The sequence below is a fragment of the Eptatretus burgeri genome, chromosome 3 (assembly GCF_056783735.1).
Source record: "Eptatretus burgeri isolate ZD-2024b chromosome 3, Ebu_testis_v1, whole genome shotgun sequence".
NCBI classification, from domain to species: Eukaryota; Metazoa; Chordata; class Myxini; order Myxiniformes; family Myxinidae; genus Eptatretus; species Eptatretus burgeri.
In genome coordinates, this window is record NC_140963.1 from 57470531 (window position 1) to 57487607 (window position 17077).

A 17077-nucleotide genomic window follows, 5' to 3' on the forward strand; every position below is an offset into this window, starting at 1 on the left:
AATTCCAAGAATAAAACTAGAAGGGCACTCGGTAGAGAACGTACCTCCGCCACACAATGCCTGATCCACGATAACATATCGGGCCCATTACATTTTTGAAACATCATGCTATACAGCAATATATCGTTTTTGGCCCTATCTCTCAATGATGAAGAATCAGTTAAGGATTAAATAATTCTCGTATCCAGATCTTCACCAAAATCGAATAAATTCGTCCTTGCGACACACCCAACCTGTCCACCAAGTTTCATCCGAATCCATCCACAACATTTTGAGATATTGTGCGATATATTACTTTTGCCAGATCTCTCAATGGTGAAGAATCACTTAAAAAATTCTCGTAGTCAGATCCGGATCTTCATTAACATCTAATCAGTTCGTCCATGACACACACACACAAAGACAAAGACACACAGACAGACAGCCAGAAAGGGGTGAAAACAACCTCCTTCACCTTTGGTGGTGGAGGTAACCACAATCACAGACATTTCCAAGCAAATGCAAAATATACCACAGCACCTGACCCACCCACCCCACCTCCCCTCTCCCCAACCCCACAAACCGCTCGATCCACTTTGACCCTGTGGAATTGAGTGGAATTGAAAGCAATTCACCACACCAATATCTGCCAAGTTTTTGAAAGGCTGTGGCAAGTGTTATGCCAGGTGTTACACCAACAATTTGAAAATAAGAAGAAAAAGATCTCAGCAGGACTTTTTTGTGGTGTTCAAGAAGTATTGTGCCATGTATTTAGTGTGGTGTTTGTGTACTGGTGTGTTAAGGAATTAATAAGACATAACTAGAACTGCCACTTTATAAATGCTGGCAGTGATAACTGGAGACTGAGATGCCCTGCCTTGATCAGACACCTGACCTTGACCCATGACGTTTATTGTTCTTCAATTGAAATCAGAATGGGATAAAAATAAATTTAATTCAAATCAAATGGAGGACCAAATAGGTACAGTCCTGCATTGCAGTAATTAGAAGGAACCCAAACAAGCAAAAAACAAAGATGAAAGTCATCAGGAGGAACCTGGATAGGATTCAGCTGCTACTCCACCCTCAAACCCATCCAGGTACAGCCACATTCCAAAAAAAAAAAAAATTCTGGCTGCCAGACCATGCATCCAATCACATTGAAATAGAAAAACCTGTATTTCCCACCACTACTACATGATAATTGTATGTTGATCGATGAAGCAGTTTGAGAAATAATTTTAAGATTTTTGCTCAATCTAATATGGCTGCCAAACTATGTGACCTATCAATTATTCGTGAACACCCTGGTATCCCCAAAGATTGGGGAACATGTGTGTGAAGTTTCCCCTTGATCTATTCAGCCGTTTCAGATTTTATTCCGAGATGACCCACAAAAGCTATCATACTGATCGGATGTAGCCTTTGACGTTTGCAATTAGGACATCATAGCAAAGGCACCTATTATGTCTTTAAAGACATAAATTACAATCTCTATTATAATACCAAGCTTGCACACTAAAAACTCGGCTCGCCATCACACGATCCCTATGAAATTGCTGTGGCACTTAGCGGACATGCCGACAATGTTTGGGAAGTCTTGGCGTTCCATAGTACCACTTGCATTTTGCACAATGCGTATTTTTGTCATTCCCCGTGTACGGTCTGTCGTCTGCTACCAGCTATGTTGTACTGCTATCCTGTGCATGTGCACGGGTATCGCAAGTAAAATGTAATTTAAAAATCACTTATTTCCCCATGTGGAGTACGTGACATGTGCCAAGTTTCAATTTTTTTTTTTTCCTTGGTGCGGTTTCAGAGATGGAGGTCTAAAGTTTTTCCTTTTCTCAACATGGCTGCCACACCACGTGACCCATGACGTCATCATTATCATTAAAACATTCCACATGAGTAGTCGCTCCGACAGAGAAAAAAAACCCACTAAAGTTCTGTGCGGAAAAAACCAAACAGAACCAAATGCAATACCCTCTCCTCTGGCAAGGGAAATAACAAGAAGAAGAAAAACAACAATCAGGGATTGCAGACCCTCGCCAGGAATCGTTTTTTGTGGCGTTTGAGGTGGTGTATTTTGTGTGGTGTACTACATAAGAGACATAATTAGAACGGCCACTTTATAACTGCTGGCAGTGACGAACGGGTCCCAAGACGTCCAGCTTTGATTTGACACCTAAAATGACCCATGACTTTTATCAATTATTATTCAGTTGAATTTAGAATGGGATTTAAATAAATTCAATTCAAATCAAATGGGAGACCAAGTAAGTACAGTCCTGCATTTGAGTCATCAGAAGGAACCCGAACAAGCAAAAAGCAAAGAAGAAGTCATCAGGAGGAACCTGGATGGGATTCACATTTCAGCTGCTAATGGTAAATTCAATATGGCCGCCAAACCATGTGACCTATCAATTAGAAATTAACAAACTTGTGAAAGGATGTCTTGGGGAAAGTGTGTGTGAATTTGCCTCAATCCGTCCAGCCGTTCTAGAGAAGATTGTTTAAATTTATTTATTTTCAATCCAAGATGGCTGACGAAACATGTGACCTATGACATCATAAATGTATATTATGCTTCCAATCGTGTTGTGGAACACGTGTGTGAAGTTTCGTGTGAATCGGATAAGGTGCGTTTTTCTATTCAAAATGGCTGCCAAACAATGTGACTTGTGACGTCATAATTTTTACCATGTATGCAGACATGATGGAAGATGATAGTTGCAAATTTTCCCATCGATAAATTAAGCAGTTCCAGAGAAAACATTATTAAATATTTTCCTTAAATCCAACAAGGCTGCCAAACTATGTGACCGATCAATTATTCATTAACAAACTTGTAAAAGGATGTCATGGGCAATAGGCGTGTAAAATTTTTCCTCAATCTGTTCAGCCGTTCTGGAGAAGAAGTTTGAAGGTTTTAGGGTAAATTCAATGTGGCCACCGAACCATGTGACCTATCAATTAGAAATTAACAAACTTGTGAAAGGATGTCTTGGGGAAAGTGTGTGTGAAATTTTGCCTCAATCTGTCCAGCCGTTCTGGAGAAGATTTTTAAAATTTATTAATTTTCAATCCAAGATGGCTGACGAACCATGTGACCTATGACATCATCAATTTACATTCTGCCTCCAATCCTGCAGTGGAATGAATGTGTGTGAATTTCATGTTAATCGGATAAGGTGCGTTTTTCTATCCAAGATGGCCACCAAACCATGTGACTTTTGACGTCATAATTTTTAATATGCATGCAGACATGATGGAAGATGATAGTTGCAAATTTTCGCTTCGATAGGTTATGCGATTCCAGAGAAAACATTATTTAGTATTTTTCTTGAATCCAACATGGCTGCCAAACCATGTGACTTATCAACTCGAAATTAACAAACTTATATTCACTACTCGTGATCAATACTTCTGTGAAGTTTCCCCTTGATCTGACAAGCCGTTCTGGAGAAGATGTTTGAATGTCTTCGGGTAAATTCAAGATGGCCACCAAACCATGTGACCTATCAATAAGAAATTAACAAACTTGAAAAAAGGACATCATGGGGAATGTGTGTGTAAAGTTTCGCCTCAATCTGTCCAACCGTTCTGGAGAAGATTAAAAAAAAAAAAAAAAAATTCAAAACAAGATGGCTGCCGAACCAAGTCACCTATGACGTCAATTTTTTTTTCTATGGTGAATTGTGTAGATGATGCACAAGAAATTTCAGATTTTTCGTATGCAGCATTCTACTGGACGAATTTTCACTGGGATACTGCTTCACTGATGACGTAACGAGAAAATCACTCCTCTTCCCCATTGGGAGGTCATTACAATGTATGAAGCAAAATATTTTTCCATTGCACAGTTTCAGAGATAGAGGTCCAAAGTTTATCGGTTTTTTTCAAAATGGCGCCCGTACCACGTGACCTATGACGTCACAATTATCAATTGAGTGTGCTATCAAAAAAAAGATACATACTATGGTGAAAATTTCGTGTCGATCGGACTTACCGTTCCTGAGAAAATGATTTGTAAAGCGAAAGAACCCGCAAATTGCTGGTGGAAAAAGAATAAGGAAATAAGAAATAAACAGAAGAAAAACAATAGGTTACCCAGTCCATTTGACTGGGTACCCTAATGACAATAATTAAAAAAAAAAATACAATCGATCAAACCAATGTGGAGAAACAACACCTCAAAAGAAATCAACTTCCAAGAGGGAAAATTAACTACTATCATGCCTTCCTTCCAACGCAGCAAGTTGTGTGTTGTGGAGCGTGCCACGAGCATAATGCGAGTGTTAAATTTCAGAAAATGAGAGCAGTGAGAACTCACAATATGTACTTTGTAGCAGAAGTCTATGTTTTGCAAATAAATGCACTTTTGTTGTGGTGGCAATAAGTCATGGTAGGTCGCGTGAGGAAAGTAAGGTACGGTGCACAAATGAAGGGAAAACAAACACATTTGGTTCTCAAAATATGAACAGATGGGAAAACGTTTACATAATCGGGTTGATATGAATAAAAGAAGGTTGGATAAGTTGTTTTTTTTTGCTCTCCCCCCCCCCACCCCCCGCGCCCCCATACCGTTTTGCCGATAATAGTTAACGACCAAAATACGAAATTAGCAGAGTTACCCCAGCAAAGGCTTAATATACTGCATTTGACAAGCTCAAAGCCCATAGCATCACCTCATTTATTCAATCTTTCCGGGTTCTTCCAGACATCTTTGGTATTTGTTCCTTTCACACATTTTTTTTGTTCATTCTAATTCTCGCCTTTTCTTTTATCACCTCCGTCAACGGAGGTGAAGGTGGTTATGTTTTCAACCCTTTGTTTGTGTACAAGATATCTCAAAAAGTTGGGCACTGATCCGGATGAAACTTGGACAGGTTGGGTGTGTGACCACGACAAATCGATTAGATGTTGGTGAAGATCCAAATCCGGATCCGACTGCTAGAATTTTTAAAGCGATTCTTCACCATTGAGAGATAGGGCTCCAAAACAATAGATAGCATATTTTAAAATGTATTGGGCCAGATATGTTTTCGTGGATCAGGCATTATGGGACAGAGGTATGCGCTCCACCATCATCCATCCTTTTGGACCATACTCTGTGCAGAGCGTTGGTGCTGCTTAAGCAGTCTCCTTGGCTATTGGGCACAATCCTGGATGGGTTGCCACTCTGACACAGGATACCAGAAAGCTGGCACTCATTGTGCTGGCCTCGGAAGGATGACAGGCAGAGTCAACCCCACCTGGTATCAATTCAACAGCAGAGTGACATTTGAACTCAGGATTCAAGGATCCCAAGGCCACCACCCTAACCATTAAGCCAACACCAGGCATGCGCTCCATCAAGTGCCCTTCAAGTTCCTTATCTATTTGGCCAGAAGTGAATTAGAGTAGAATTTTTTTGTGTGTGACGTTCACTTGGTTGCACCCTGATGAGTTTGAGGGTAGAGTCGTTTCAGCCGAAACCTGAATCCCATCCAGGTTCCTCCTGACGGCTCCAATGCAGTATCTGGTCTTCCGTTTGATTATCGAAGCAGCAAGTGCAGCTTGTGCTCTCGAGAAACTTGATGATGCCGATAATTACTGCAAGGCCGAGGAAGGACTGCAGCATGCAGTACCAACAGTGCAAAGAGTGGGAAAATAAGTCTTGTTCAAGAAAGCTATCATGTCATACTCCGTTAGCAGATAGGTGGAACAATGGAAGAAATCAATTGAACATTGATCGAGTCAACTAGCATGGGAAGCAAGTACAAACCGATGTTTGGAGAGTTAACACTTCATCGAATCAAAAGATAGTTTTAACAATCCACACTCAAACTTTCATCGTTTCAGCAAGTTTTTCATTTAACAAGAAAGTCCTAAAAACCTGCTCCTTTGCTCTTGCTCACCCCCTCTCTATTCTATTCACCCTCTGATTTGCTAAAGGTCATCAGTCTGCCATCTGCTTGGAAATCAGCAAACATTACTGCCCTGCATTAAAAAGGTGCAAAAACAGACCAATCAACGTTCTCCCAATCATCAGCAAGGTTATGGAATCGATCATCGCTTCAGACATTAAATTCTTCCTCTTCTCCAATAGCTTGATTTCTGATCAATTTGGATTCATGTGCTCCACCGTGTCCCAAGACATATCGCATGATATTGACATGGTCTGGCACCCTGACCTGCTCACCAAACTCTTCCTATGGTATCCAAGGCCATCTCCACTCAGGCCTCGCAGACCGCCTCTCTTGTTGCAGCTAGCGTGTGGCCCTAAATAGAGTTCTCTCATCCCCTCTCCCTGTGCAGGCTGGAGTTCCTCAAGGCAGCCTTCTGGGCCCTGTTCTTTTTCTGGTTTTCATCAATGATCTCTACGACTCTGCAAAATCCTCTATCTCATTGCTGATGACTCCACCCTCTGCCATACCATCTGTCATCCCAAAGACCAGCAAACATCAGCTTCTTTGCTCTCTGCAGATTTGGGTAAAAATCACAAACTGGTCCAACACATTGAACATTTCTTTCAATGCTGACAAATCTCACACTCTCACTATGACTCTCCAAAAGGACCATTTAGAACCCCCCCCTGCCCCACCCCATCTACTTCCTCAACAATCCTCTGTAAGAAGTCCTTTCATTCAAGCTTCTGAGTCTCACTATCTGCCATGATCTTTCCTGGGAAAGCCACATTTCCAACCTCGCCTCCAAATCCAGTCACTGACTGTGAATCCTCCATCGTGAAAAGTCCTTCCTCGGCCCACCTGAGCTCCTGACCACGTACAAAGCTTTCGTCCACAGACTGATGGAGTACTGCTCTCCCCTCTGGGCTGATGCTCCTGCCTCTCCTATCTTGGCTTCATGCTGTGGAAATCAAGGCATTTAGGATCATCATCATCATCATCATCTCCCATGGTGAGGCTGAGTCTTTGGGTCTCTCACCCTCACCGCAGGCAGGTCGGTGGTCTTTCTGTCTTGTCCTATCCCCTCTCTGTTCTCGCCCTCCCCCCTCCTGCTCTGTCTGAGATATATCCCACAGGGCTCTCAAGATCTTCCAGCAACCCACTTCTGGTAAAACTACCAAAATCATGAATCACTGCTCACCTTCACTCTTTCATTCCTCTTTTTCCCTGCTTTTGGAATAAACTCCCTCATGTTCTTCAATCCCATTCTTCCCTCCAGGCCTTCAAAACAGCTGTTCACCACCACCTCTTATCTTCCCCCATCCAAAACCTCGATCTTTTCTACCCTCGTTAATCCACTCCAAATCCACACCCTTCAAATTCCCTGCTTTCCTTCAAGTCCCTGTGATGTCCATTTTGTATACCCCATGCTCCCCACCACAGATCTCCTGAAGCCTCTGTTCCCCATGGTTTTGTCCTTCCCTCTCCCACCCCTCATCTCATGGCCCCCCCTGCTGTGCGTTAGCTCTCATAGGAGCCTTAACAATGTATACAAAAAAAAGCTTTTCTGCCAAATGTCTGGCTGGCATCCTCTTCTCACCACCGCATTAAAAAAAAATAAAAGCACTGGCAAAGAACACAGGCTTTTACACAAGTTTAAGCACCAAGGCAGGTGCACTGTGAGCAATTGAATACATTATGCAATCGGCAAAGAAACACTATCCCATCATACAAGCAGAAAATGACACAATGAAAAAAAAACCTTAGTTTGTAAGCAAAGCAATTGGTGGAAATTGAAGGTAAAAGTTTGGTGAGAAAAAAAGTAAATCACACACTGAGTTTTGCAGTTCGTCAAATTATTGCCCGCAAATAAAAGGGAATAAAAATATCCGCAAATAAAAGCAGGTGTTACACTACATAGCAGGCATCAGTTATCCACCAGCTACCAGCTTTTATGATAATCAGCAGTAATCTCAAAAAAATGGTCATCACCAAAATATTTTAGAAGCCACCAAATCAAAACACCCCTCCCCTCCTCTTACCTTAGAATTGTGCAGGTAGGAAATTGCCATGGAGACATCAAAAAGTTTGGACTCAAAGAGACGTAGAAGTAGGGATTGCTTTGATGCCGAAGAGTTGGCAGGGATCCTGCGTGGCAAACCTTCTAGATTCAAAAGCTCCTTATCCCTCTTGATACCATCACCAGCTCTATCACACTTTGCAAGTGTCCACGTCGTAACAATCTGAAGACCTCTTGAACTGTGCACTTTACACTCCTTGCTCGACTCTCCTACCGCCGATGCAGATGTTGGCAAGGATCCATCTGGAACTTCATCCTGCCCCTCCAATGAGCCGCACACATTGTCCGCAACGTCTTGCTTCTGCATAAGGCTCTCAAGGACCTGCTGGCACGTTCGCTCAGCAACAACAGGGTCAATAACATTTTCACCAATGCTCTCCAGGATGCAGCCCAGGGTGTTGCCATTTCCACACATTGGTGGACAAGGGCCAAGGGCAGCGTCTTGAGCATCTGTAACTGCATCACGAGGAACAGACAACTCCGAAAGCTCATCTCTGGTGCGATCATCACAATCCATGGCTGCCAAAATGAATAAGAGGAAAGGGTGGGGAAAAAAAAAAAAGTGACATCAAATTGAATGGGTGCACAATGAGGTATCAAGATTGTCCACACTTTATAAAGTATCTGTACATTGAGAAATAAGTACATGTGGATTTTTGATTCATGAATGGAGAAGTCAGGAACCAGATGGATGAGTGAAGGGAGTACATTTTTGGAATGGGGAGTGGGGTTATTGGTAGGCACAGTTACCTCTACCACCGAAGGTGGACGGAGGATTTGTTTTCACCAGTTTACCTGTGAGCATGATATCTCAAACAGTTATGGATGGATTCGGACAAAACTTGGTGGATGAGCTGGGTAAGTGACAAGAACAAGCGGATTAGATTTTGGTTGAGGTCAGGATGCAGATCCGGCCTATCCGTGCGATACAAAACAAACTGTTCAACCAGTTTGCACTCTACCAGTGCAACCAAGTATGAGGTATGCACTCTACCAAGTGCCGTTCTAGTTACTTTACCTCTGGCACCAAAGATGGACGGTGGTTATGTTTTTTCATTGCAGGATTGCAAATACATTAAAAAAAAATGAAAAATAATAATGAGAACAACAAATGAAAATCAGTTGCCGAAAGCGAGAATTTACATAGTCAGACCCCGACATTCACAGGGGATAGGCTCCTGAAAAATACCGCGAATGTCGGGGCATGGCTTCAATGGGAAAAAGGGGGGGATGGGGCGACACGACAAGGGACGGCGGGGCGAGGGGGACAAGGGGACGGCGGGGCGAGGGGGACAAGGGGACGGCGGGGCGAGGGGGACAAGGGGACGGCGGGGCGAGGGGGACAAGGCGACGGCGGGGCGAGGGGGACAAGGGGACGGCGGGGCGAGGGGGACAAGGGGACGGCGGGGCGGGGGGACAAGGGGACGGCGGGGCGAGGGGGACAAGGGGACGGCGGGGCGGGGGACAAGGGGACGGCGGGGCGGGGGGACAAGGGGACGGGAAGGGAGGGCGGGACGAGGGGACGGGACGGGACGGGACGGGACGGGACGGGACGGCGGGATGGGGGGACGGGACGAGGGGACGGGAGGGCGGGACGAGGGGACGGGGCGGGACGGGGGGACGGGGGGACGGGACGGGACGGACGAGGGGACGGGACGGACGAGGGGACGGGACGGCGGCACGAGGAGACGGGACGAAGGGACGAGACCGGAGGGCCGGACGAGGGGACGGGACGGCGGCACGAGGAGACGGGACGAAGGGACGAGACCGGAGGGCCGGACGAGGGGACGGGACGAAGGGACGGGACGAGGGGACAAGGCGACGGGACGGGAGGGACAAGGCGACGGGATGCGAGGGAGGGGCGGGACAAGGGGACGGCGGGGCGAGGGGAGAAGGGGACGGCGGGGCGAGGGGAGAAGGGGACGGCGGGGCGAGGGGAGAAGGGGACGGCGGGGCGAGGGAGAAGGGGAGGGGAGGGCGGCACGAGGGGACGGGACGAGGGGACGGGACCGGAGGGCCGGGCGGGGCGAGGGGACAAGGGACAAGGGACGGGCGGGGCGAGGGGACAAGGGACAAGGGACGGCGGGGCGAGGGGACAAGGGACAAGGGACGGCGGGGCGAGGGGACAAGGGACAAGGGACGGCGGGGCGAGGGGACAAGGGACAAGGGACAAGGGACGGCGGGGCGAGGGACAAGGGACAAGGGATGGCGGGGCGAGGGGACGAGGGACAAGGGACAAGGGACGGCGGGGCGAGGGGACGAGGGACAAGGGACAAGGGACGGCGGGGCGAGGGGACGAGGGACAAGGGACAAGGGACGGCGGGGCGAGGGGACAAGGGACAAGGGACGGCGGGGCGAGGGGACAAGGGACAAGGGACGGCGGGGCGAGGGGACAAGGGACAAGGGACGGCGGGGCGAGGGACAAGGGACAAGGGACGGCGGGGCGAGGGGACAAGGGACAAGGGACGGCGGGGCGAGGGGACAAGGGACAAGGGACGGCGGGGCGAGGGGACAAGGGACAAGGGACGGCGGGGCGAGGGGACAAGGGACAAGGGACGGCGGGGCGAGGGGACAAGGGACAAGGGACCGCGGGGCGAGGGGACAAGGGACAAGGGACCGCGGGGCGAGGGGACAAGGGACAAGGGACCGCGGGGCGAGGGGACAAGGGACAAGGGACGGCGGGGCGAGGGGACAAGGGACAAGGGACCGCGGGGCGAGGGGACAAGGGACAAGGGACCGCGGGGCGAGGGGACAAGGGACAAGGGACCGCGGGGCGAGGGGACAAGGGACAAGGCGACGGGACGGGAGGGACAAGGCGACGGGATGCGAGGGAGGGGAGGGACAAGGCGACGGCGGGGCGAGGGGAGAAGGGGACGGCGGGGCGAGGGGACGAGGGACGGCGGGGCGAGGGGACGAGGGACGGCGGGGCGAGGGGACGAGGGACGGCGGGGCGAGGGGACGAGGGACGGCGGGGCGAGGGGACGAGGGACGGCGGGGCGAGGGACGAGGGACGGCGGGGCGAGGGACGAGGGACGGCGGGGCGAGGGGACGAGGGACGGCGGGGCGAGGGGACGAGGGACGGCGGGGCGAGGGGACGAGGGACGGCGGGGCGAGGGGACGAGGGACGGCGGGGCGAGGGGACGAGGGACGGCGGGGCGAGGGGACGAGGGACGGCGGGGCGAGGGGACGAGGGACGGCGGGGCGAGGGGACGGCGGGGCGAGGGGACGAGGGACGGCGGGGCGAGGGGACGAGGGACGGCGGGGCGAGGGGACGAGGGACAAGGGACGGCGGGGCGAGGGGACGAGGGACAAGGGACGGCGGGGCGAGGGGACGAGGGACAAGGGACGGCGGGGCGAGGGGACGAGGGACAAGGGACAAGGGACGGCGGGGCGAGGGGACAAGGGACAAGGGACCGCGGGGCGAGGGGACAAGGGACAAGGGACGGCGGGGCGAGGGGACAAGGCGACGGGACAAGGCGACGGGACGGGTGGGACAAGGCGACGGGATGCGAGGGAGGGGAGGGACAAGGCGACGGCGGGGCGAGGGGAGAAGGGGACGGCGGGGCGAGGGGACGAGGGACGGCGGGGCGAGGGGAGAAGGGGACGGCGGGGCGAGGGGACGAGGGACGGCGGGGCGAGGGGACGAGGGACGGCGGGGCGAGGGGACGAGGGACGGCGGGGCGAGGGGACGAGGGACGGCGGGGCGAGGGGACGAGGGACGGCGGGGCGAGGGGACGAGGGACGGCGGGGCGAGGGGACGAGGGACGGCGGGGCGAGGGGACGAGGGACGGCGGGGCGAGGGGACGAGGGACGGCGGGGCGAGGGGACGAGGGACGGCGGGGCGAGGGGACGAGGGACGGCGGGGCGAGGGGACGAGGGACGGCGGGGCGAGGGGACGAGGGACGGCGGGGCGAGGGGACGAGGGACGGCGGGGCGAGGGGACGAGGGACGGCGGGGCGAGGGGACGAGGGACGGCGGGTCGAGGGGACGAGGGACGGCGGGTCGAGGGGACGAGGGACGGCGGGGCGAGGGGACGAGGGACGGCGGGGCGAGGGGACGAGGGACGGCGGGGCGAGGGGACGAGGGACAAGGGACGGCGGGGCGAGGGGACGAGGGACGAGGGACGGCGGGACGAGGGACAAGGGACGGCGGGGCGAGGGGACGAGGGACAAGGGACGGCGGGGCGAGGGGACGAGGGACAAGGGACGGCGGGGCGAGGGGACAAGGGACAAGGGACCGCGGGGCGAGGGGGCGAGGGGACAAGGCGACGGGACAAGGCGACGGGACGGGAGGGACAAGGCGACGGGATGCGAGGGAGGGGAGGGACAAGGCGACGGCGGGGCGAGGGGAGAAGGGGACGGCGGGGCGAGGGGACGAGGGACGGCGGGGCGAGGGGAGAAGGGGACGGCGGGGCGAGGGGACGAGGGACGGCGGGGCGAGGGGAGAAGGGGACGGCGGGGCGAGGGGACGAGGGACGGCGGGGCGAGGGGAGAAGGGGACGGCGGGGCGAGGGGACGAGGGACGGCGGGGCGAGGGGACGAGGGACGGCGGGGCGAGGGGACGAGGGACGGCGGGGCGAGGGGACGAGGGACGGCGGGGCGAGGGGACGAGGGACGGCGGGGCGAGGGGACGAGGGGCGAGGGGACGAGGGACGGCGGGGCGAGGGGACGAGGGACGGCGGGGCGAGGGGACGAGGGACGGCGGGGCGAGGGGACGAGGGACGGCGGGGCGAGGGGACGAGGGACGGCGGGGCGAGGGGACGAGGGACGGCGGGGCGAGGGGACGAGGGACGGCGGGGCGAGGGGACGAGGGACGGCGGGGCGAGGGGACGAGGGACGGCGGGGCGAGGGGACGAGGGACGGCGGGGCGAGGGGACGAGGGACGGCGGGGCGAGGGGACGAGGGACGGCGGGGCGAGGGGACGAGGGACGGCGGGGCGAGGGGACGAGGGACGGCGGGGCGAGGGGACGAGGGACGGCGGGGCGAGGGGACGAGGGACGGCGGGGCGAGGGGACGAGGGACGGCGGGGCGAGGGGACGAGGGACGGCGGGGCGAGGGGACGAGGGACGGCGGGGCGAGGGGACGAGGGACGGCGGGGCGAGGGGACGAGGGACGGCGGGGCGAGGGGACGAGGGACGGCGGGGCGAGGGGACGAGGGACGGCGGGGCGAGGGGACGAGGGACGGCGGGGCGAGGGGACGAGGGACGGCGGGGCGAGGGGACGAGGGACGGCGGGGCGAGGGGACGAGGGACGGCGGGGCGAGGGGACGAGGGACGGCGGGGCGAGGGGACGAGGGACGGCGGGGCGAGGGGACGAGGGACGGCGGGGCGAGGGGACGAGGGACGGCGGGGCGAGGGACGAGGGACGGCGGGGCGAGGGGACGAGGGACGGCGGGGCGAGGGGACGAGGGACGGCGGGGCGAGGGGACGAGGGACGGCGGGGCGAGGGGACGAGGGACGGCGGGGCGAGGGGACGAGGGACGGCGGGGCGAGGGGACGAGGGACGGCGGGGCGAGGGGACGAGGGACGGCGGGGCGAGGGACGAGGGACGGCGGGGCGAGGGACGAGGGACGGCGGGGCGAGGGGACGAGGGACGGCGGGGCGAGGGGACGAGGGACGGCGGGGCGAGGGGACGAGGGACGGCGGGGCGAGGACGAGGGACGGCGGGGCGAGGGGACGAGGGACGGCGGGGCGAGGGGACGAGGGACGGCGGGGCGAGGGGACGAGGGACGGCGGGGCGAGGGGACGAGGGACGGCGGGGCGAGGGGACGAGGGACGGCGGGGCGAGGGGACGAGGGACGGCGGGGCGAGGGGACGAGGGACGGCGGGGCGAGGGGACGAGGGACGGCGGGGCGAGGGGACGAGGGAGGGCGGGGCGAGGGGACGAGGGACGGCGCGGCGAGGGACGAGGGACGGCGGGGCGAGGGACGAGGGACGGCGGGGCGAGGGACGAGGGACGGCGGGGCGAGGGGACGAGGGACGGCGGGGCGAGGGGACGAGGGACGGCGGGGCGAGGGGACGAGGGACGGCGGGGCGAGGGGACGAGGGACGGCGGGGCGAGGGGACGAGGGACGGCGGGGCGAGGGGACGAGGGACGGCGCGGCGAGGGGACGAGGGACGGCGCGGCGAGGGGACGAGGGACGGCGGGGCGAGGGGACGAGGGACGGCGGGGCGAGGGATAATGAGGATAATGAAATCCTCATTATCGATACTATACATTATCGACGAGGGACGGCGAGTGAGGATAATGAAAAACTACGATCGTTTAGAAATCGTTGTGGCTGCCCTTACACCTTCTACCTCTCCTCTCTTCTCCCCATCGCCTCTCCTCTCCTAATCCCCTCCTCTTCTCTCCCCACCCCATCCCACTCATCTCTCCTAACCCCATCCCGTCACCTCTAAAACCCCCACAATCATCGTCTAGGTCTGTCCATTCGACACGATTGTCCCTGGATGTCAAGGAAAAAACAAATGAAGAAAAATAAACAAGTCTGGAGACGTCTATGGTTCACGAGAGGTATTTGACGATGTAGATTGTTTCAGAAGTCAAGGATGAGACAATGTGATAATGTTTGACCAAGTTATAAAAAATGTTCAACGTGATGTGGTATGGGTGACAGGTTATTAGCTGCAAAATGTCGAAAACCCCATTTGTTCAACAACTTTCAAAATTTGACCTTTGCATAACCTTTAAAGGTCACAAAACAATGTTGTGGACATTAAAATACGGAAACAGGATACGTGCTATAGCTTATTGGAGTTAGTTTGAAGGTCGAAAACCCGGTTCAATTCCCACAACTTGGAAAATTTGACCTTTGTGAACTTTAAAGGTCAAAGGTCAAGGATTATGACCTTTGGTGCAAAACTTCCTCTGGAACATTCCAGGAACAATACAACGTCATATAGGCGATATGGCATTTCGCACTCCTCGGATTATCCATACTTTGATGAAATCAGCGTAAAAACAAACTTGAAGGGGGTGCCACGGGCAAGGTGTTCGAGATCGAGCAAAATGGTTTGAAGACTTTAGGTGGGGAATGACCTCAAGATTATGCATAAAAAATATTGTCATCCCAGCTCTCAAAGTTTGGGCGGTCGTATGATTTTTTATGTCAAAATTCGCAATTTTCTAAGTTCGTGACCTTGTGACCTTGACCTTGGGACGAAAATGAAAAAAAAAATAATCGAGCTCCGTGGGGCTATGCAGGTGCCATTGGGCTAACCAAATACTGAAAACCCCTGCTGGATTCAACAAAACCCCTCGGAGAAGATGTAAATTGAAATCGGCTACCCCTAAAAACACGTTTTTTTGGGGGTGGCTCCGCCCATAATGGGCGCACCATGCCCATTCTCAGGAAAACACAACTAGATCATGATATAAACCTCCCCCCAAAATTTTATCAGGATCGGATCAAAACCCACGGAGCTATGATCGGGACAGACAGACAGAAATAACGAATATAGTGGTCACTTACCGACTTGTGAACCAAAAATAAACTTACACCGATGTATTTTTGTGCTGCATTCCATTTCAGTTATAGGATTCACTTGAACCAATGTAAATAATCATGTCATGTGATGTAAATAGAATGAGGAAGAAAGGGGGACGAGATTACAGAAACCACATGACTGACGTGTGCAAAAGTCTCAAATGAATTACATCTAAGGAAGAAGAGGAAGAAGAGGAAGAACAGAGTTGCTGGAAGGTCCCGAGACGGAAGTTACCAAACTCCCAACGACAGGTCTGTGAGCAAGAGGTAACAACTGCCAAAGCACAATAGGTGGAGATGCAGAGGACAATACAGTATAGTATAGTATAGTATAGTATAGTATAGTATAGTATGTGCAGTACATTTCTGAAAAACTCAACAGTCTACACACATCAAACATTGTGCAGCACAAGGAAAACAACATCCAGGGAACTCCATTTGTCCCATCGGGTGCACAGGACGGCCACAGAAAAGCGCACAATGGCCGTTCTTGAACCACAACTAGGCCTCCATCTCGAACCAGCTCGCGACACGTCTGTCACGAACGCCGTCAACGCTTCAACGTACTAATCATCAACGGTCTCGTTTTAATAACATCGCACAGCCTCACCTCAAACGGCCAGGCCGCTGCTCTCAAGGCCCAATCGCCATGTAATTCCAAAGCAATGGAGTGACGCGGCCAGGCCCGGAAGAAGAAGCAAAAACGGGTAAAAATGATTAAAAGAAAAGGAGAAATTCGAACAATCGCTGAAATAAAAGGAACCACAAAGGACGACGAAATGATTTATAAATACGACGGAAAGAAAAATTGAGGCAAAGCCCTCACAGTCGGAGCAGCCAACAGATGATGCATCTCGTCACCCCGCACCCGGTCGTTTGTTATTACCGCCCATTTGTCCGCGCTAACTCCGCCCCTTTCCTCGAGCTAACTCCGCCCCTTTGTCCGCGCTAACTCCGCCCCTTTCCTCGAGCTAACTCCGCCCCTTTGTCCGCGCTAACTCCGCCCCTTTCCTCGAGCTAACTCCGCCCACTTGCCCGCGCTAACTCCGCCCATTTGCCCTCGTTAACTCCGCCCACTAGAACGTTGTTCTCCCTCATTTGCCTTCAATCGCCATCAATCTTGATTTGCCTTATCCGTCCACCTGCCTGCGACCACACCTACCTGTTTTTAACTCCGCCCATTTGTCTTTGTTCCTCTGTGCTGAATCACATTCGCCTGACTTCCCTCTTGACTCATCCATTTATAACGTATGCAACCAGGAAGGAAATTTGACCCCTCTCCTCCATTCCCGGAAGCATGCTGTTTCCTTTCTCTCTTTTTAGATCCTCGTGGAGGATCTCTAAGTCTTACTCACGTTGTTGTTCTTCATCTTCTTGAGGACTTTTTTGTTTCACAGCCTACAGTTTTCATCGAAACTTCCTGAAACTTGGCATATATATGTAAAAATACCCTGCGCAGACGGTAACCATCTCAGATTTTGAAAATTCCTCCGAGAAAAAAAGTTATGACGTCAAAATATCTCCGCAAATGGAAATCAACGAAAAAATTATCTCCGAAACTCGGCAAGCTTTTTGAATTCTGTTTGCGGGAATCGAACAGGGCATTTGCAGAGATGAATTACCGCACATTTGATAC

General features: G+C 53.3%; 1 protein-coding gene across 3 annotated transcripts in view; it reads right to left on the reverse strand.

The window, feature by feature from the left end:
* The window catches only part of PI4KB (phosphatidylinositol 4-kinase beta), a 92332-nt gene extending 75972 nt beyond the window's left edge, over nt 1–16360 (reverse strand). For all 3 annotated transcript variants that reach the window (XM_085873545.1, XM_085873544.1, XM_085873543.1), the window contains exons 1-2: nt 16052–16360; nt 7916–8472 (exon numbers count right to left, since the gene is read on the reverse strand). In XM_085873545.1, the coding sequence (XP_085729671.1) occupies nt 7916–8470 (555 nt within the window). In that variant the 5' untranslated portion in view covers nt 8471–8472; nt 16052–16360. The remainder of the gene's footprint in view (nt 1–7915; nt 8473–16051) is intronic.
* Between the last annotated feature and the right edge of the window lie 717 nt (nt 16361–17077).